The sequence below is a fragment of the Fulmarus glacialis genome, unplaced genomic scaffold (genome assembly GCF_000690835.1).
Source record: "Fulmarus glacialis isolate BGI_N327 unplaced genomic scaffold, ASM69083v1 scaffold849, whole genome shotgun sequence".
Taxonomy (NCBI): domain Eukaryota; kingdom Metazoa; phylum Chordata; class Aves; order Procellariiformes; family Procellariidae; genus Fulmarus; species Fulmarus glacialis.
This window is the reverse complement of record NW_009231242.1, coordinates 10,722-33,426: the sequence shown is the minus strand read 5'-3', so window position 1 is coordinate 33,426 and position 22,705 is coordinate 10,722. Positions and strand designations below refer to the sequence as shown.

Here is a 22,705-nt window from a genome sequence, read left to right as displayed (position 1 = left end):
CATATTGCAGAAGATGGACTCAAAACAGCAGTGTTCCAGCAATTTAATAACTGATTTTTTTTTTTTTCCATGAAATGCCAATCTCTCAAACTGTTTTCACCTACAGGGCCTGACAACACGATGCGTATGTATGCATGCATTCTCACAATGCGTTGTTTCATTTTTTCTTAAAAGTTACCAAGTGCTCCAGAGTTTGAGGGTAGGATTCTACTCAAGTTCTGCCAATAAGGTTCAAGTTGTTATCAACTTTAAGCAGCTTCCATGCATGATGAGGGGAGAGAAGATTTGACTTTCAGTTATTTAAATATTTGCCAACATGCAAGACATAATTCTTACTTTACAAAGTGTAGCAAAGACATAATTGAACCTGTGCTGGAATACTTCTCAGTACGCTCTTTCAGAGCTAGATCACATTAGGAGTATCAGTTTATCTGGTCTGGCTTACTGAAAGAAAGCCAGAGCAAACAACCAATTTAACACAATACAAGGAATGATACAGGTTTACAAGTTAGCTGCCCACATCCCATAGCAAATAGAAAGAAGCTACCCTTTAATCAAAGTGGGGTAAGCTACCTTGAATTTACAGTAGGGTAAGTGTATTCACACCAGCCATTACCTTGGAGTAGCAGGTGTGTTGTAAATCTGCTAGTTTGCTTTGTAGTTATTTGCTCCTTTAGCCATTCCAAAGTTACCCAGCCAGCCAGCATTTTGGCTTGGTTAAGGGTAGTGCCATTTGTTCAAGAAGGAAGGGTAGACCACTATCCCTCTTCCCCATGCCACAATACATAAATACATAGTTATGCAAATGCAAAAAGCATCAGTACAAAGGCTGGAAGAATCACAAGACACAGCAGATCGGAAACTTAATGGTCACATGCATTACAGGTCAGCAGAGACATTCTTTCACAATCCTATATTCTGCTATAAAATCCACAGTGGTGGAGATTATGGATGAACTACCTTCCAGCTGAATCAACTCCAGCATTAGGAATTATTTCTGAATACAGCAGACTATGTCCAACCCTTTTTTTCCTAGGACCTATTTTTTGGGTTTAGACAGTTTTTAGTACAGAGACAAGAGGCAAACCTGAGACACAGAAGATGTGACCTGTTTGCATATTATAAACAGACAAATGGATAATCAAGGTGCAAAAACTATTAAACATGTCACACAGCTACACCTACAGCTCTGTGTACTTTTTTCCTGCAACAATGGTGTCACTTGCTGGATGCAGGTTTGTCACTAACTACGAATATGGTTTTGACCAGAGCTGGGAGGAATGCATTTAGACAGCAACAACACAGCTCTTGCAGTGATGAGCACGGATCATGGGAGTTCAGGATATGGTTTCTCATTCCACCCCTGTCTTATACTCCTTGCATGCTGAGCAACTCAAAACATGTCTCTTAGTAATCACATTATTTGGAAGGAGAATAACTCTTTCCATATTTTCTTCACAAAAGGAGCAGTAAGAAGTCCATTAATGTATCACGCAAGAGGAAAAGCTGTCTAGAAGGCTTCTACTTATATTAGCAGTTTTGACTAAAACTGATTAGCAGAATCACTTCGTCAATTAGGTTGAAAAGAGCCAAGAATATTTTGGGAATAGAGTTTCAGAAGCTCAACTCTGACATTCACATTAAAATAGTGGCCTGACTACTAGCAATACTTTGTCTGCAAGTGTCTAATCAAATAGAGTTTTGATGGGTATCTAGCAGTAGCAGCATTTTCAATGTTTTATGTTTGCTGTATTTAGTACTTTTTAACCGAATTCTCTCTCCCAATAAAGTGACTGTCTTGTAGCTAGCATGACTACCCATACACACAGCATTTCTAAATGGAATTACATATTGTTGTTTTCTCTCCACCATAATCTTATCTTACCATTTTCAGTATCAGTCAGCACCACAAGTTCAATGCAGGTCATGGACAACAAGCAGCAGACCTACTTTTACTGCTTCCTTCAAACAATGTATTGTTTCATATTTATATATTCTTAAAATGTTTTCTTCACTTAGCTATACTAAAAGTACCACTCCAAAATTTAAGTTTACTTTGAAAAAGGTTATTGATGACTTCACCAAAAAATACCGCCAAAAATCCTTTTACTCCCACAGGAAATCATATTTTCTCCTGAATTAGTGTTAACGGATATTTATATTAGAGGACTCCATATTTCAGAAACCAGTTATTTCATGCTCAGTATTCTTTTCAGCAGATGAAGAGGTAGGTATATTTCCACACAAGACAAAAAAACACCAAACTGTAACAGACAATTAAATCAAGTAATGTCTGAAAAGTCAAACACTGTTCTGACAGCACATAATGTGTCTGAAGATACTCTCCAAGGAGGACAAGAAAAGTTGCACATTCTGATAAGATAATACGTCATAATTTGAAATTTAATAATTTTCTGGAAAGAAAACACAAGTATCCAAATGCTACTTCCTTCCCCTCCCTCCCCCAAAGAAATGTGGGTGCCAACAAAACTGCCTGTATCAATGGTAGTATTAACTTTTGGAGTGCTAAACATGGAATCAACTGCAATTCTTCCTTACATTCACCAACACCAGCAGTCTACAAGTTTACACAGAGACCATATGCATGATAATTACATAATTACAATAGGAATTCAACTTTAGTGTTGTTCTTAAAACAATCTTCATAAATAATGAAAATATCTGTGTTCTAGCTCTTCAGTAACCTAAGGTTAATTGGTACAGATAGTGTTTTTTTCTTCCTTTTATAAACCAAACTGGAGGTTCCTCACTGCCAACAATGGTTAAGGCCTGGATCAAGTTATTCTCCTTTTGCTTTTCCCTTTTTCTGCTTTTTTCCATTTTCCACCACTGCATTATATTCTGGTTTGCTTACTCCATTTGCAACAGCACCATTTGCTATTTTGCCATTCTTTACGGGTTCCTTGGGCAGCTTATATGTCCGATAGTAGAAGTTACCAAACAGGAAAATGAAGGTGACAGCATAGAAAATTACACCCCAGTGCATCCATTTAGGGAAAGGACAATCAATATAAATAGACAAGGCTGTGTGGCCAATAGTCACATGGAACTGCACCTGAAAGACAGAAAATATAGAATGAAAAAGGTCTGGATATATTCTGTAGGTCTGACTGCACCAATGTATACCAACGCATTAAGTTATGAAAACTGCTAAATTGGGAGGCAGTAGGGAAGCTGTATTTGGCTGTCAGATCATGCATGCACACATATGCTTGACCAGGGATATCAAATTTATCGCAGTACCTGGCACCAGTTTTCAGAAATAGGAAAATGAGAAGACATTAAGAGATCTGGATTTTCTCTACCTTTTGAACAGGTTTTTGCAATTCAGTTGAAACAACCAATAAGTAGTATTAGACTTCACTCACACAACTCTTATCTATGCTGCTTATTTTTTGAGAAATGAAATAAATACTTCCATCTCCAGGAAGTATTCTGACTTCAGCTGTGAGTATCAGACAGCTAACAACTTCTGCAAGAAGCAGCATCTGTTCCAAAGCTCTGCAAATGCAAATCCACTCAGAGGCAGTACCTTCTGAGATACAGAGGAATTTTACTTACCAATTGCAATATAGTCAAGTATCGTTTCCACCACAGGTATTTCTGAAATTTAGGGCCACATGCAGCTAATCCGTAATACATGTACATAATGACATGAATAAATGCATTCATCTGAGCTCCAAAAAAAGCTGTCCAGGAACAGAAGGGAAGATTATCATGTAATTTTGACACACACACACACAAAAAAAAAAAAGAGAGAGAGAGAGAGAGAGAAGTCTTTTCTAGTATTATTCATGTGATAGTAAAAATTATAAAGCACAGGACATGCCAGGATTCCATCTTTGAAATATTCAATAGTATAGTATAGACCTGTCTGCCAACATGTGCTGACACAAATAACTGTTCATGCAAGTAGTATGTCACATCTTTCATGGAACTACTTATGCAAAAGCTTTTCATAAGATTTTTGTTGAACAGAGATAAATCACATAGATTCCACATTAGTTATTGTACTATAACTGCAATTGTTTTGCTAAAGGATTATTAAAAGCTCTATTTGACAATGTAAAGTATAAAGTATTAGGTTCTGAACTCAAATCTTTTAAACTGTATTTAAAGGCACAAGGTTCACTTCTCAGCAAGAAGTCAGGAAACTTATATGGAAGTCTGATTAAACAGGCCAAAAAATCATACAAAGCAAAACTTCACTTGTGGTTATAAGACATCTAAGGGCATTGCCAAGTGAGTTTGTCTAAATTGCTCATCTTTTGTTTCCTTATTTATGACTTAAAATATCCAGCATTCTTAAATATATAAATGTACAGTATAACTTTTTCCAGAATGATCCATGCTGGAAACGAAGATGACAGTTCTCATTTGCATTAAGATCTCTTTGCTCTGTCAAGATTAGCAGCCATTTAACAGAAACAAATTATATCTTGTTAAGGTGGTCTTACAGTGCCAGAGAGGCTCAGTAAGGCTCTAATGTGTAAGATTAGGGCAATACAGACAATAGCTGCTGACATCAAACAGCTCAGATGCCCATGTGGTCTAGACCAAGTTAGTTATAATAGGGCCTAGTTTATAATAGATCTATGTAAGCAATGTGCTATCAACTAGAAAACAGAAGAACATAGATCTATCCACATTTATGCAGTAGCACTACATAAATGCAGAAGAGCAACTATTGCTCTTCCTTTTGCAGGGGCTAGACACTAAGAGGCAGTGCAAGAACACCAAAACTTGAAATAAATTTGGAAATGGTTGCAACTGTTGTATTGAAAACTACTGATATATAGCCTGAAAAGTCTGAAAAGCCAACAAGGGGGAGGGCATTTTGAGATATCCACGGAATTTCTAAGTAAGACTACAAGTAAGCATCCAGTCTCCAATAAACTTATTTTATGGGCGCAGTAGCCAATAAAGATCATGAAGTGTCTGGTTGAGTACCTGCATCCTGCAGATTACTTGGGAGAAATTCAAGGATAGTCACAGATACTCATTTTAAATATTTCTTCTTTTGAATATAAGTAACCACTCACTACAAGATATCTATAGTAAAGAAGAGCATAAACCCCCCCCATGCATTAAGTATTAGTGTGGTTTGACAAAAAAAAACCCAAAATATTAGTTTGGTGTAGTGTTTACAGTATGTTATTTTCAGTGTCTTAAGCCTACAAAGCACATTACAAACAAAACAGGGTATTTTCCCTGAACCCTCAGCTCTGTAGAGCTTATAATTTGAAAGAGACAAGGCAAAACAACAGGAACAAGGGTACAATGCAGGCAAGGGAGGATGGGGCAAGTACAATGGAATAAAATTCTTTGATGGGGGCTTTAGAAAGGAAGCAAGAAAAAAAAAAAGGCTGATAATGAATTATAGACTTATGTCATTATGAATAGGTTTTAAAAGTTAATTGACCGATTTATCGGCTCACCTTCACAGGAAGGTTTCAGAATTTTATACATGCCTCTCTAAAAAAAAAGAAGGCAAACCCCAAACTCAGATACAAGGCCAAAATAACGTCTCCATTAACTTCATTACATTTGCACACAGATTGTGGCCCGTAATTAGATTTTGCAGTTCTCTGTATCTGCAAAAATTAAAGTTAGGCAAGACACCTTCATCTTTCTATTTCATACAGAACAAGGATAATTTTGAAGACAGAACTTCAGGCTTGCAATTGATGCCCATGAGGGAAAAAAAAAAAGTTTTGCAATTCATTAGATTATTGCCCTGTTATCTTTTCCTCCCCCAGGTTTCCCACAGAGGAAGACTGTATGCATTAAAGCTACTGCACTGCTTCAGTGCTATTTAAACACTTTATATTATATACTTGTATATTATAACGTTAAGTCTACAAAAACTTTTCTCCATTGCTCCCAAACAATAATAACTCTCCCTTGTGTCCAGTGAAAAGGGTATAGAAGGAAGGGAACTCACCTTGTCCACCTGCAACCCACTTAATACCAATCCACCACAAGGTAAACATGGTAAAATGGTGATAGACATGAAGGAAACTAATTTGGTTAAATTTCTTCCTCAGGATGAAGAATACTGTATCCAAATATTCAATTCCTTTAGAGACATAATACCACCATAAAGCAGCAGCTATCTGAAACGAAAGAAAAGACAACACAGAAGTTTTAGTGATTCCAAGCTGAACGGAATAAAGTTCTCTCCACCTATCTGCTGCAAAAGAAGGATACCTCTTCCTTCCCCAAATCCTGGTACATGTTGAGGTGGAGTCATCAAACATCTGACAGCATGAGAACAACAACAAAACCAATAGTCCATTCATCTATTCTGGACGTGGAAGTATTATTCTGAGTCTACTGCTCACAAGTCACAACCTTAAAAAAGGGCTAACATAATTAAAAACTTTGCCATCTCTGAACAGTTACCAGTTAAACACAAGGAGTTTGTGTCCTCATTCTCTATCCTAAGCTTCATGAGAGAAGACTACCACAGGGCTTCCTGTACTAATGAGGCAACACTTTGATGTGGTCAGAACAACGAGGCAGAAACATTATGATAAAATGAAGTTGCAAAGGTTGAAACCTTATATAAAATTCTTTCAGTACCACAGGCATATAGGTGGGAAGATACTAAATCACTCTTACAAGCTAGGTGCGGTACAGATTTTGCATCCCTTAGAGCAATATTCCCCTCAGCTTCTTCTGGTGTGCTCAGTAAGCCCCTCTGGAAAGCAGTATTCCCCCAGTGGCTCTGTGCCATTCAGGGAAGAGAAGAAATGAGACCACAGGAGCCACACAAGCTGTAGAGATATAACCCATCTACCCAACAGGGCAGTGCTACACACACAAAATTTTTTTCTAATCCACCCATCACAGTGAATCTTGCCCAAGATGCAAGATAAACATGGCTTCCTGCTGAAATCAGGATATTGTTGTACCAGGTAAAGCCCAGAAGCTGTGCACAGCAATTTGCTAATACTATGATATGGGGGTATGGTGGTGGTGGGGACTCCCTTCCAGATCCCAAAGCATAGCAACAAGTCTAGTTCCTGGCATTGTAAGTCATCTAGCTCGTTATGCAAGGGTGGGACCAGAACATATCCCAGATGGTGACTCACATGGAGAATGAAGGGAAAAAAAAAAAAGTTGGAAATGGCACCACCAGCAAGGAAAGCAAGCAATGTCACAACACACATATTTGTAAGAAGTTCACCTGGTTTTTCAGGACTCATCTGATGGCAAATCAGACTTTCTTACCTTAACATAGTGTGAAATAACCCCGCCACCCCCTCAGTCCCCAGGGGAGACAGAAGAGAAAAAGTGAAGACAGCAGTAGCTTCCCTTCCCAAATATAGACATACTGTTAAGCAAGTGAGAGAAAGGGGAATTAGGACAACGAGCAGTACAGAGCAATGCTACAGCCTTGCATGATGTTTTCCTCCACCTCTCCAAACTAGTGGGAAAGGAACGCATCTCTCCTCAGAGTAAGCTTGTCACAGCCATCATTGGACTGGTGAACATTTTAGGAGAGATTACAGCAGAAGCAAAAAAGCAGCACGGGAGCAGAAGAGTGTCGCAGATCTGCATTGCAGACTCCGCAGTTTCCCAAAGGGACTGCACAACTTACTGTTGCCAAACTGCAGACTTCTATGTATCCATTAATGAATACCCTTCTCACTCTCTGGACGTGATTTAGCCTACTTCAGGTCTCAGGAAGAGGAGGTAGATTTTGTCAATTTTATATAAAAAGATACTAATATCTGTTAAAGCTGGAGAGAGGCTTAATGAGAGAAAAGTGACTCCCACAGATCTTGGAGTTCCCAGATACGCAGGCAAGCTGCAAGAACCATCAATGTATAGATATTTATGTTGCTCAATATCCAGTACAGTTCTGCCTCTGGGACAGGTAGTCAGGTGTTTAATAACACCCACATCAAGGCTTTGTCTCACACCCATGGATTAGCATAACAGTCCAGCATCTTTTACAGATCTTTGCTAAAGCTGCATCTCTTAAATAAATTAAGATAAGCATCTTTTCATCTCATGAGTGAACAATAAACACTTTGGACTATATCTATAAAACAGCAAGCCAGCACTACAATACTCAAACTCTTTGGAGGTCCTTCCTTCTGAGAAACTTTTAAAGAATCAATAGGTCAGTTACAAGCAAACTGCAAAGCTGATGTTCATTTTGTTAAAGAATCAGTGGAACAATAAGCCAAAGAGCCAATTTACTGTATGAAATAGAGCAAAATGTAAGTGGAGAAAAAACCAACAAAAAACTTTATGTTTTATGCCCAAGATGCCACAGGTTCACTCTATGCTCCTGGACAAGTCATTTAACACACCTCATTCCTCTTCTTTTGAATTCCACCTGCCTTGCACAGAAAGCAATTACAACCCACGGGTCAAAATCAGCTGAACTTTTGATCAAAATGCTTCCCATCACTTAAGAACAAAAATAGCGTCCATTTCTTTGCAGGATTATACCTGCTAATTTTTGTGTTCCTGTAGATTTTGTTGCCTGACAGCTCTTTTGCTCTCTTCCTATCATAAAATTTTACTACCATTTATTCTCAAACCCAACAGGTTTTTTGTACTGATGATCTATTTCAGTGCTCCCAATGACTTATACAGATGTTTTGATTATTAACTTATAGATGCAGAAAAAATGAAACAGATGTTAAGTCACTTGCCCGCAGCCATGCATGCAATCAATGACAGAGGGCAGAAATAAAGTAGGACAATACACAGATATGTAAGCTATGTCAGGAGCAGATAGCTACTATTAAACTTCTTCCGCAAAGCATCAGAAGTTAGGACCTAACCTGCAGCCTTTCTTTGGACACAGTATGAAAGAAAGATTGAGCTTAAAAGAAAGTATGCATTGAAAAGGCATATTCCTAAAATGAGTAATACTACTCACAACCATACCTTTTCTGGCAATTTTCATATGCGCCAATCTAAGTCAGTTAAAACACCAGATGGCACAGAAAGATTACATTACAGCCTAGGATTAAGGGGGTCAACAAGAGGTCCAATCCCATGACCTCTGCCTGCTGCAGGGTTTTTGAATGGAGGGCTGTTTATCTGGGACTCCATTCCTGCACTCTCCTTCCACATTTCAGGTTGGAGACAGTTATCCGCTAAGGGGTTTGAAGGGACAGGTACTTCTTAGAAGGTAACAGTAACATGAAAAATTAAAGCGGCTTTTAAAGAGAACTCTTTTCCCTGCTTCAGTTTAGAATTTTGTTTACAGGACCATGAAGTCTATTTTGTTAAGTCAGGTTCCCTTTTTACATAAGTTTAAAGTAAATTATTATTATATTTATTTCATAAGAGGAAGCTACTCAAGGTCTAGACATAAATACAAACAATGCAGATTACAATTACAATACAGAAGACAACCACAGCTCAGCTTTATGATTATGATCAGCACACTTAAAACTAGGAGCTAACTAATTCACATAGCCACAGATTCCTAATTCTCAGCTCTCCAGAAATGCTAATAAACAGATGAACCTTGAGTTGGGAAACAAGGACACACAAATATAAGCAGAAGAGGAAAGTGACTACTCACAGACACTAACATGCCTTAAGTTAGACAGTATTAGGAAATTGTTCACTCCAAATACTGGAGCTTCCAAAGGAATACTACAAAGCATGCCCTTTGCATTTATTGTTTTGACTCCTAAGCTATAACCAAAAAAAGTTCTTCCAAGATGCAGCTACAGCTCCTTCAAAATCCCTTCTTGGGGATTTCTTCCCCCTTTTCTTTCTTCTCTACTATGAACATTTTGTAATAACCAATTACAAAACACACTCCTCAACTTCCTGCCAGCAGTCAGTAAGGTGGCTATCTACTACACCCAGAAGATAAGGCCTTTAGAAAGGAGTTTATTTCTGCAACTGTGGAATCTAATTTCCACCCCTGCTTGCTCCAGTCATCCATTGCCTCTTGTAGAACAACAGCCAAGGGAGCCTGGATGAGATTAACAGGTGTAGGTAGCTTCAAAACAGTACGTAGGAGGATCAACTTCTTCATACTATGTGTAAACTAACTACAGTACTAATTGTCAGTGAAAGCCAGAAGCTGGATAAAGTTGAAGAAAACATACAAACTCATGGAAGAATATCCCCTTAAAAACTGGCAAAACAAAAAGGCTATGTCTGACTTAAGAGGTCTGTAAGCTGCAAATCGCTGGTGTTGCTAGACTATACAGGGGAGGTGTCACCACATACCCTTACGCTGTTCCCTTGAAATTACCTTTGGCTTACTGTCTTTAGACACAATGTGGGTTGGAGAGGAGAGGAAAGACGTTCTCTGCACTGAGGATAGCCAAGCTTTTTTTTTTTTGAACCATTTACCAGCTCTCTGTATTCCCTGGAGGAACAAAGGATGGTTTCTTGACCCCTCATTTTGAGCAGGAGCTCTGGTCAAAAGGGGCCACTACATGGCAACATCATAGTGGCACATTCGCAAAAAGATTGAAACAGAGGTCATACCAGGACTTCTAAGTTCCCATTTAGACTACTATACGCAATTAGTTTCACATTTCTCAGTATTTGTTCCAGCTTTTTAAGCACCACAATAAAGTCATATATGAAGCTGTTGCTTTCCAGAGCATGTTCCATAATGCATTCTGGGCTCAGTGCTGTTTCCATTTGAGTTAGTCCCAGTCTCCTTTATCTGATGAACACAGGACTCATGTACTCATTCTCTTACAAATAAAGTTATTGCATTTGTAATTAATTCTACTGTTGCAGTGCAGCTTTCCTCTTCAGAGAAAACCTGGTGCCAATAGATACTAGACATTTAGTATCGAGATCTACTAAAAAAGGAGATGTGATACAAGGTATATCAATTCTAAACTCAAATCTGCAAACAGAAGCCCACATTTACTTACATTTTAAAATTGCTTTTGCAGGTTTATATTAAGAAAAATGACGGTGAAAGGAATCTTGAGGAGGTTTGGGGTTTTTTTTTGTCCTATAAGTGTCAAAACCCAACAACATACCTTCTAAATGCAGAGCATTGTACTGTAAAGCAGGCCAGAAATGTGTCCTAGACTCTTTAGTTAGGCAAAGTACACTTGTGGAAAGCGTCATTTTCTACTTACAACTTATTAACCTAAATTGAGAATTCATTCAAAAGAACTACTGGATAATGATCACGATAAGGGTCTTGACTGATAACATACTATACAGTTCCTGCAACAATTTGAGAGAACTCAATTTTCCCTGCTTCCTCAACTCTCTCAGTTGCAGACTGAACGTTACAACTTAAAACTTTAGAAATAAAGTTTATGCAAATCCGCAAGTTTACAAAAAAACTGAAAAAGTCAGGAAATCCAAAGAGTAGATATTGCTAGAGCAACCTTTCTTTTCTGGACATATCATATGCAATAAATACATTGTGCAGGTCAATTTGCCTTTATTTCATTGTATAGTAACGCTTTGTTTGTCATAATGACCAAAACAGAAGATAATTCTTTTCAGCAGGTCTGACCCCTGCACAGCCTTCCACAAACAAGTGCACCTAAAAGTGAGGTTATGAAACAGAATTTTTGCATACTAAAAGTCACTACCTTTTATAAAAATTCCTTCAATATATGCCATACCAGTTCTTAATATCATCCAGCTGAATACAAGGGCATTCTATTTTGCGTATCTACTAAAAAAAAAAACCTGTCAAGCATTTGTTATACTTGGCTAGATTTTGTCTTTAAACAAAATTATTAACAGAAGTATTCTAGTGACTGGAATAGTGAGTGCACAGTATTGGCAAAGGTGAAAGATAGGCGACTACCGTAAGGCCAATAAAGATCTGCACACAGCGTTGTTCTGCAATATCAGCCATTATACATAAGGTGTAAGACTCGAACCTCTCCTTCTTACTACCATCTCTGCCATGCGCACAAGCTTTTGAGTAATACTACCCATGAAGCCATGTCTACTCTTGTAGATATTTTTTGAAATGTGTTATAAATATTAAATGTATTTAGACTATAACACGCTTTCATTACATTTTCAGGAATGTGTTCTAATCTGTAGATGAAACTTGCAAGAAGAGCTGAGAGATTCTCAAGTGTCAGCTCTGCTGGAAGATAAGGCTTAGTACATGAGCTAATCAACGTTACAGAAGTTAACAAGCGTCTGCACTTTGATTTTAATTTGAAAGCTTTCCAAAAAATACACATTTGAAATCTAAGCTTCTGCAGTGAAATGTACTGATAATACACTTGCCAGAAGCCAGCAAGACCTCATGAAGCCAAATATGGGTAAAGGAGACAAAAAGTTACCTCACCAGTACAAGTGAAGTGCAACCAGAGTATATGCTGACAAATCTTACTTGCTTTGATCTAGCTAGAACACTACACCTTTACTGTGGTTACCCTAGTATCATAAACTTCAGCAAGGTCTAGTAACCAAAGTATGTATACAAAGCTTATCATGGATTGTACAACCGCGGATGAAGCCAAGGATGGTATCTTTAAGACTACTCTTACTTGTAGCAGTCAGATGAAAGTTAATGCAAATACACTGATGCACTTTGATTAAACCTGCTATATGCGATGTAGTCCAACCTGAAGCGATCTGTGAGAATATAACGGGATACAGTCATGGCTGACAGCAGAACTTTGGAAACACTATTTTCAGACAAGACTTAAACCATCATGTAGTGCTATATATTGCACACGTTCATATACAAATACAAAAAAGAAATACTCACCCTAACTTCATAAACATTATCTGAATAATCCACAGTCTGGCAGACATAGCTGTACCCTCGAGCTCTTGATGACAAAAACAGCTGAAAATATTAAAGTCATACATGAGGGGAAAGATGCTACATAAGACATGTTCATAACAATTATCAGCAGATTTCTTGCTACATCAAACTTACCTGAACAGAAATATTTAAAATATCCTTATCAGTCCTGAGAATACTATTGAAGAACACTATTCTAACAACCTGTTGTTACACAGTACCTATTTTTTTTCTTGCAAATTAAAAAGAAAGTACTGATTTGTCCCTGCATGTATCTGCCCAGATAATTAGAGCCCTGTACAAATTAGTAAGAATTCCAGTATGACCTTAAGCTATTCAAACATGAGTATTTACTCTGATAGCTCTAGCTTCAGAGACAGAAAATACCTAATTACTTTCACTACGAATGACAGAAACACTATTCCCATGATGGATTAGAGAGAACTCTCTCCAATAGACAGGGATTAGATAATTTGCTACTTTTCTTAAAACAGTATACCAATCAAAATCCAGAAAAAAAACCCCTGAACAGCCAATGCTGAGCACCCATAAAACATTGAGAGAAACTGGATAAAGAAAAGTTCTCTGTTTTGTGCCAACAGAAACGGCCTAAAGCACATGAAGTGCTCTCGTAAGGCCACTCCAAATAAAGCACATTGCAACAACCTGAACAGGAGAAGATAAACTTGACATTTGAGCAAGTTCCCATTGGAAAAAAGAACACTTGCCTAGAGCTGTACAAGGTTCAAGTAATACTTCCAATCTTGACATTCATAAATTTTATGATCCAAGATTGTTTAAAGCCAGGTAATCCCACCCTGTTAAGGATCAAAAAAGACAACAGTGGAGCAGACATAACCTGTAAATTGTGAGCTGTAGAAGTAAAGAAGAGTGATACAAAAAGATCTCCAAAATAAACATGGGTAGGCACTAACTATTCTTACCACTAACCTGACTTCCATCTCATTCCATTTCATTCCATCTCAGATTGAATTCAAGTTTACTTCGGTATCTCAACTAGCACACAACACTAGGAGCGCAGACAGATGCCGAGATAAGTGTTACCCAGATAAAACCAACATACAAAACCTGGTGAAACTCTGGACCGACTTGCTGCACATGTCTGTTAAGGAGGGAAGTGAAAGAAACATCCACAGAAGTGATCCTAAGAAGGAAATTGAACTACTTCTGCATCATCCAAGTCCATTTACAAACTGCTGTAACACCACTACTCTCCAGTGTGGTCCCATACAGGCACGAGCACATTTGATAGTATCAGAGAAAAGCAGGAAACAGTTTAGTCTGCACTGTTACAGAAACTAACCAATCTCTACTGTGACCTACTGGGTAATTTGACCAAGGTTCACCTGGCAAAAGGCAGTAAATTGACTTCACCAGACTGCCTCAAAGTAGAATAAAAAATTCAAGATTTTGTGGCAAAATAGGGGCTGCGCATCTGGGACTTCTGCATGTTCTAAGCAAAATTTGCTCCTAATTTGAATCTGAACTTGAGTCCAACGTATGGGAGTCTTGGACTAGACAACCTAGCAGTGCTTTATGGACTTACCATTTTAACGTAATTTATCACAGATGAACAATACAGCTTGCCATCAGGATGATTATTTAAATAACATTTAAAGGCATTTCACATTCAAATTCTGTTCTCAGCAATAACTGGAAACTTCACAGTCATTCACAAAATACAAACTGTGTATCATTGTACCCATAACAATTACATTACTCATGCAAATTACAGCAGTGGCACACTGGTATTGTAAACCTCACATAGACTGAAGCAGAAGTTGCCTGGTTAAAGAGAACAATTGAAACTTGAACACCTTCCTCCTATCAGTCTCTAAGATCAAGAAAAGACACTTCCTGTAAATGTTGTATCCATAGCCTTAACATCCATTGAATAACAACCTATCATTTGAAATAGCAGGAAACTAGAACCTCTGTGTCTAAAATTATGAGCTTTCAGCCTATCAGTAGTAAACGTATATTTGTGGCCCCATTCATTTTATGTTAATTCAGTGATTTGGAAATGCCATGCAAACACACGTGTTATCCTATAAGCAACATAGGTTTGAAAATGAATCCACCGCAAGTCTGGTAGAATTCAGCTTATGGATAAACCAAACCAATTTAAAAGAATAAGTGAAAAAGACAGACATGGCAAAAACACTGCAGAATTCATTTCAGAGGCATTTCAGTTTTAACCTACCAAGACGATTGGATTTCATCCATTCCCACAACTATCCCTGGGTGTCAGCATTAAATTCTGTTGTACCTGTAGTATTTTATTACTTAGTTGAATAGCGCAAGGAAACAATTTAGACAAAATGAAGACTGAGGTGTGATGGCTAAAATTTTACTGAACCATGTCTTAAAGGCTGAAACCAGCTAATGATTTTATTATAGAAGCTCTGGGGAAGGGTCAATATGCAGATCATCATCAGATATGCCATGCTTTCCTGGCAAAAGTACAGAACAGATGGGCCAGAAAAAGAGTTCTGCAATGCTGTAATTTAACTGCTCTGTTCATTTGCTTAGTTCTGCAAACAGATTTTGCAAATTTATGATCCGAGGTCTTCCAGGAAGAAGACTCTCAATCCACATGAGCAAAGTCACAGCGGCATAAACCACTCCTTAGCATCAGCTATATTCTCGACAGCTATCCTTGAATAATGATTACCAAACTGTTAGAGTAATCCCATTTAGCTACTGCTAAAGAGCTGGTCCACTGCATTGTTACTAGTCATTTCCTCTGTACAGAAAACTTAACAAAGGAGAAATGCAGCAACACTGAAGTTTATTAAAATTAACATACTCAGAACATTGCAAATCAAACATCAGAAGATTGCATCCTTTTATTTTTATTTAAAGATACAGTACACTTCATTTTTATTCTTATTCTAAAAGATAACTTACAGACAAGATACTTTTCCTCACTACAGACAATGGACATCTGAATTTCTAAAAATGATAAACACGCTGAAGGCACCAACAAACAGCTCAACTTCTAACAAGATACATTCTGACACCTTTTAGGATTATTAAAAAGAAAAAACAAAAAAATCAGTTACAAGTGTTAAATCTCTACAGATTTTAGTTAATCTGTCCAGTATTTACACTAACAAATCTAAGAAGAACTTGGAATAGCTAGTATACAAATTCTCTCTATAGACTCATTTAGTGCATTTCTTCTCAAACAGAACGTACCTAGCTAAAGAAATACTCACAAAGGCAAACTCAGCTTTAAAAGTCTGTGCAAAACATTCACCCTCAATAGACATCATGAATATATGAGATTTTCATTTTGCCATCTGTAGACACCCTCAGACTTAAATAAGAATTCCCTCCTGCGAGAGGACATACACACCTCTTTGAAAATGAAGAAGTTGAGTAGAACCATTCCAAAGTTGTAAACAACCAACAGGAAACGTAACTGGAAGGGCTCCCTTGTCTTCATCCATTTAGGGCCCAGCCAGACAGTGAGGAGATAAATAGTGCTTATAGTCAGTGTTGGAAATGGAGACTGCATCAAGGGCCAATCATCAACACGTTTGTCTGGGGGGGTGAAGCAAACAGAAGGAGTCAGTAAGGTCTGAACAAAATATATTTAATCATCATTTTAAGCATTGCATTTGTTAAGTATTATTCTCTCCCGGAATAGCTGCATCGGATAGTAGAAACACAATACACTCATTCTTTCTAGGAAGGTTAAAGAAAATAGTTTTAAAAAACCCCACTATATCACATTACCTCACACAGAGATTCATTATGTCATGCAAGTTCTATTGTGCAGTTCTACAATCGAAAACAATAATGCAAACAGAATTGCGTGAGCCCAAACCAAACCCACAAATTCCCCCCAAAACAATTTTGCTTATGATTAACAATGACTGCAGCGGCAACATAACCAACACCACCGCAAATGAAAGATACACAAATTTGGCAAAATACTGATAAAATTAATAGCTTTTATTAGTTTAAAATTATGCACTAAAAAGCCTCCAATTAATTTTATACAGTTACATGACGCTAACCAAGTACCTTTGCTATTTGATGTAGGTCAGTCACGTGTGTTTCAAACAGAATACTAACAATGTTACTGGAATAAAAGAGTTTAAAGGGATGGTTCTAGTTAGAGTAATCTCTGCTGCCATATGGGAGACAAAGGTTTTATTTACAGTCTCTTTCAGTCACTCACGTGATCCAGAGTTACACATACGCTAGGGCCCAGAATATGTTATATTAAGGTCTGGATCTGTATCAAAAAAAGTACTCTTCGCCAGATGAACCAGTGACATCTAGGATTTGAAGATGGCTCTGCTACAGAGGAGGGAAGGGAGAGACCACAGTGACACTGCCTTATTCAGTGTTTCCTTCCCCCCCTACATGAAGGCTAATCTCTAGTTATAGCAAGAGATAAGAGGGAACTACTCCATAACTATCAGTACTTTGCACAGCTCTACGATACTAACTGGATTGTTGTCCAGATGCTTAGGCTAGCTGGAGTTCAGACAGAAATCATACCACAGGGCTCCTTGGGAAGCTCAGACATCTAAACCACCTGCCTTCAGTCATTTGTGGGTAAACTCACAAATAGCAATGCAGTTGCTCACAGACTTACCTAGAGGACAAGTTTCTTTTGGAGAACTGTTTTTCTTCATGGTAACCCAAAGACAGTGAAAAAAACCTATACCATAAATTAATTCTTGATCCCAGGCATACTAACAGGTAAGTTAGAAAACCCTTCTTATCTACAAAATGAGGAACTCGGATACAATGAGGAAAGATACAATGAGAACAGCACTGCCATTACTCCTCCTCCACTTCTTTCTCATTTCCTTAGTTGCCCTTAAGATCATAAATTAGAACCTCATTTTAGGAGCAGATTTCATGAGACCCTCTATTGCTAATAAACAACACATATTGTGTTCTACAGAAAGACAGTGTGCATGGCACTGACTCTTCTTGCTTCCAGTTGATTTAATAATGCTTGATCTGCACATTGCAAGTAAGATGCTAGGAGGCCTAAAAAGAAGTGGAAAAGAAGAAAGAGAAACCAGCCAAGCTGCTTCCATTACAGCTGTTAATATCAAAAGAGAGAAGTCATCCTAATGCATGGAAACCTTCAGCAAGCTGACACTGCCAGAGTGACGGGAGTCAGCCTTGTGACCGCAGCCACCAACAGAAGCCAAGGGCAAGATAGGGCAAGGAATACAGGGAGGAGTGGCAAAAAATTAGATAGATCGGCTGTAGAAACACAGGCAGTGAAACAAAACTGAAGAAAGTGAGAGAAGACTCTTACTTTTCAGCAAGTCCCTGGAACAGATACTTCTATTACAATATAATGTACTCTCTGTAAAACATGAGAACAATTGCTTTATAGTACAGTATAGTGCCTTGGGATGTAAAGGAACAGCCCCATTTTCCAAACCTCACAAAATGCTACCTATTGAAGCTGCATTGCAATTATTACACTATCTCCCTCACACTTTAGTTCCTGCTTGCTTTTAGCAATTGCTCTACCAATCTGAATTTTAAAATAACACTACTTAAAAGACAAGAGAAATGGAGAACCTCATCATCCACCTGATACGAAGTAATGGGCAAAGACTCATCTCCACCAAGCAAGAAGAAAGGTGTCACTTCTTAATTAAGAGACAGCTGTGGGAATAGCCAACATGTGATATGCTTTAATCATGCATCTCACTTCAGACACTGTAGTGTGTGAAGAGTTAAGAGCAGGTGAGGCAAGAGGCCCAGTTGCTTTCCCAGCCTTCTTGCACTAAGCAATATAAAAGAGGCAAGGACATATTAAAGAATCTGTTTTCTGTTTTCTAACCCAGTGTTTCATGGTACCCTGAAAGCTGAAGTGACAATACGAAAAACATGAAAAAGGAATAAGATTTGAATTTTACCCCGGAGCTGAACGTTACCACCCGCTGCTGAAAATAGGAAATGATGACCTATTCCAGATTCCTTTTTGTGGCAGGAGACAGAGGTTTCTAGAGGGAAGAATGAGGATTCACTAGAGGATGAAAAGAAAAGGGGATAACTTTTATGAAAGCCCAGCTGCAAGTGAGCTTTGCCTCACTTTTCATCAGCACCATAAACAATTCTTTCACGTACTTTCCACAAATACTACAAATTGAAGACCTTAATTGGAGAAAACCAAGAGATATATTTAATTAACTCTGACAACAACATACGAGCACCTGGGCAGTTGCCATTACACTTCCATACCTGTATCACGGTTTCAGCCTGTTACTTTCACTCTGCACAAGATTTCTAAACAGTGAGCCACCACATCTCAAAGACAAGTCTTAAAGTATTTGCAAGAAAAGCATAGCTTACTGGTACAGAGCACATAACACACTTCCCAGGGAATCTATCTGATTGGGATTTTGGGGGCCTGACCTCTCCTAGGACAATTAATTGCACTTTGAACACAAATGCCTGTATGAGAGGGAATACAGTAGGCAATTCAGTTCTGGAGTGCATCCTGGCCAAAACAGAAGCATATCAATAGTCAAAAAGTTTGCTAAGAACACCACCTTGCACTTGTTTTGAGGGCATTTAGGAGACTCTGCATATGATTATTTTTCACTAATACTGTGGCATCAGAAAACATGCTACTATTCATCCCAGAACTTTCTAGATGTAGAAACTTGTTCATCACAAGATCTCGCCTGGATAATGCAAAATAACTTGTTCAGTTTTAAGTAAGTTCCACACACCATTCTTGTTGCTCAGAAGGTATTACAAAACCAATTTCACTTCAGTTTACCAAGCAAGCCTGCTTGTCTGTGCTCTACACAGAAAACACACAGTTACATGCAGACCCTTGTTCCAAACTTCTTTTCAGATACCCTCTTTCAAACCAAGATAAATTCACTCTCTTAAGTCATCTGCTTAAGTGTCAAACCTCCCAAGCTACTCCAACACCCTCCTCACTCCCACCCCCCACCCTGTTTTAGCAAAACCAGCATAATTGTGTCCTACTTACTAGCTAGTGCTGATGACCACAAATTATTTCTGCAAATTACAGAGAACTGTGATAGCTTAAAGGGACATATGAGTGTATTAAATCCTGCAGTACTTCACACGCAATAGGTACATTATTAGCTGAAAGATGAAATAAGCTTCAAATAAAAAGGCCAGCTCCCTGAATTAAAAAACCCCTCCAACTGCTTTGAAGCAAAATGACCAATGCCTTTACCTGATTAGAATTGACAGAGACTGACTGAATCTTTCAGAGGATTAACGCGTTTGTCTTTCAAATCCTAAGACCCAGATTCTAATTTGATCACAAATAAAATGTCTGTTGTGATGGCACAGCCTGTAGTACAGTGCTTTTTTTGTAAGGTGGGAGAAGTTTTAGAACAAACATTTAAAGTTGCACTCAATCGTAAAAGTGAATCCAGAGTAGAATAAGGCATCTGTTAATATGTTCCTGATAGAAACTTACTGTTAGGTAAGGAAAGAATATGAAATGTTTATATACACAAGGTTTTCCTGTCATTTTGTGTATATACATTTTAAAGTTTCACATTGCAAAGACAAGACAAGAAATAGAAGAACATGTCTATATTTTTTATATATATAAAAAAAAAAAAATTGAAATTGCCCTGAGGCACTTACCCTTGCAGGATTTAATTCTTTACGTGGGGCAATTAACAGGAAATACACACATAAAACCCTCTGATTTCTTCCTCCAAAGCAAGAACAAGAGCAGGACCAGTGAAAAGGACTGAATAGCCTACCTGGTAATGTCCAAAGAGGACATAATTACTCTATATTGAAATATGGAAGGCAAATGAAGATGAATTTCAGTAAGTAAGGCTGCACTGATGGTGATCTAGAGTAACAAATCACAAGAAACTTCTCTGAAACATACTGTAAGTGGTTTAATATGCAAATGCTTCTGTTAAATGTGGTTCAGCATTTCCGTTCCAACAGAGAGGATTTTAGATGCATATTACTGAGCCTATGATAATTTTTTCCTTCTTTCCTCAAGAAGTACAAACTTTAAAAATAAGCAAACAAATGCATAGCACGGTTGCTCCTACATTCATCAGGAGAAATCCTGAAACAATTCAATGGTGATTATCTCTGCTTTTAATATTAGTTTTAGAGAAAATATTACATAAATAAAATATGTGACTTTTGAAATTCCCTGCATTCATGTTAGATTCAAAATCAATACTTAGTAAGTCTTTATTTTCACTTTAACAACATATGTATTCCTTAGCTATAAGGTCACTACTCACTAATTTATCTGGAGAGCCTTTCAAAGTTATTAATAGCTATTGATACTATTCTCAGCGCAAAGACACTTACAGTGCCAATCCAGCACATCCATCTGTCCAATTACATTTCTAAAGACACTGCAGAAATGATGGTGACTGTTTAAAAGTGGTTCTTAACAGCGAGAGCTCTCTGCAGATCAAGCCGTTTATTTTAACAAGAAGTCCTCTCAAAGCCCAATCTGAAGTTTAAGAAGGATTTCCTTAAATGAGTGAAATTTTAATTCCACAACATAAGGAAGGTAAATCAGTATCACCTAATGGAAGTATTGTTCTATGAACTACACTGTTTTAATTATCTAAGAATTTCGCACATCTTGTTAGCTCCACTAGCACTATAATGGAAGGATATTACAAAATGAAAACACGCATCATATAAGAAAACATGTGAGAAACATAACTTCATGCACCTTAAAAGGTTTACAGAGCTTTCACATTAAATTCCTTTGTAGTATTTTAGTGCCCCGCTCCCCCCCTCTTCCTCCTGGTTACAGATTAATATTCTATACAACATACTTATCTTTCTGCATTTGTATTAGAAATACTGGCTCAGTCCTGTAAATATTTACAGGTGAATATAAGGTTCGCTGTGGCTATACAACCACTGCAGACCGGCTCAGCTGAAAGTAAACTCAAATAAGCATCTACATGATTAGACCCTAGGATTTTAAACTAAATGGAGTAATGCATCAGAATCACTTAAGAGTACATTTACTGTTACCAGTTTGTAGAGATTCCAAGAAAAAAGCTCAGTCTTTGACTAACTAAAACCTCAGAATGTACAAATGGAACAACAACAGCTGAAGCTATGAACTTAGCCTTTAAAACAGCACATAACTAACTACATGGGCTGCGCAACTTGAGACTGAAGACTGTTAGGGAAGTACCACTGCAGAGTCAAAATTGAAAGGCCGTATATCTTTGGATTGAATACCTACAGAAGTTAAAATTTTCTATTCCCTTATTTATTACAATTTTAATAGAGCAGTTTATATGGCCCCAAATGAATGATTCTTTTAAAGGTCTCCAGTTCTTGAATTAACTTGTCTGCTTTGATACCGATTATTCATTGCATATATTGCACTCTGCTCCTCAATTATCTCAGTTTATCAAGTTCCTTTATGATAAATCCTACGATAGAGGACTGAAGCTTGTGCATGAACTAAAATAACATGCCTATTGCCTCACTCCTGTTTCAATCAGAAAAAAGTCTATGTCCTCTAGGACATTCCTGCAGACAGATTGCTGCCAGAAAGCAAAAGGATTGGGACACAAGGAATGTCCAGTTTACGCTTCTTTCTCACCTTTATATCACCTATCATACTTGGCAATATCTGCAGTCTTCCGGCACTATGGGTATTTCTAAGGAGTCTGACAGGGTCAAAAGATACCTGTACCTAACTCAGGAACATTGCAATCTAGTATAATCTACAAAACAAAGGCCATGAAACTTCCCTTAATGCATGTTTTAGCTAAGAGATCTTCCTTAGAAGAATTTCCCATTTTACTATAGGATATGTCATTTCAGAGGCAGAGAATCCAGTAGAACATACAACAGCTTGCTGTAAAATGTTAACTAGACCCACTGCATAAATTTGCTCCCTAAATCCAAAGG

At 37.8% G+C, this 22,705-nt stretch overlaps 1 protein-coding gene across 1 annotated transcript; it reads right to left on the bottom strand.

Moving 5' to 3' along the window:
• Nucleotides 1-2,174: 2,174 nt before the first annotated feature.
• ELOVL4 (ELOVL fatty acid elongase 4) lies at nt 2,175-16,379 on the bottom strand (the record flags this gene model as incomplete). The annotated part of the gene is made up of 5 exons (XM_009584479.1): nt 2,175-3,076; nt 3,583-3,710; nt 5,966-6,137; nt 12,734-12,814; nt 16,155-16,379. Coding segments are annotated over 5 exons (882 nt in total), but the record flags the coding sequence as incomplete, so codon positions are not given.
• Between the last annotated feature and the right edge of the window lie 6,326 nt (nt 16,380-22,705).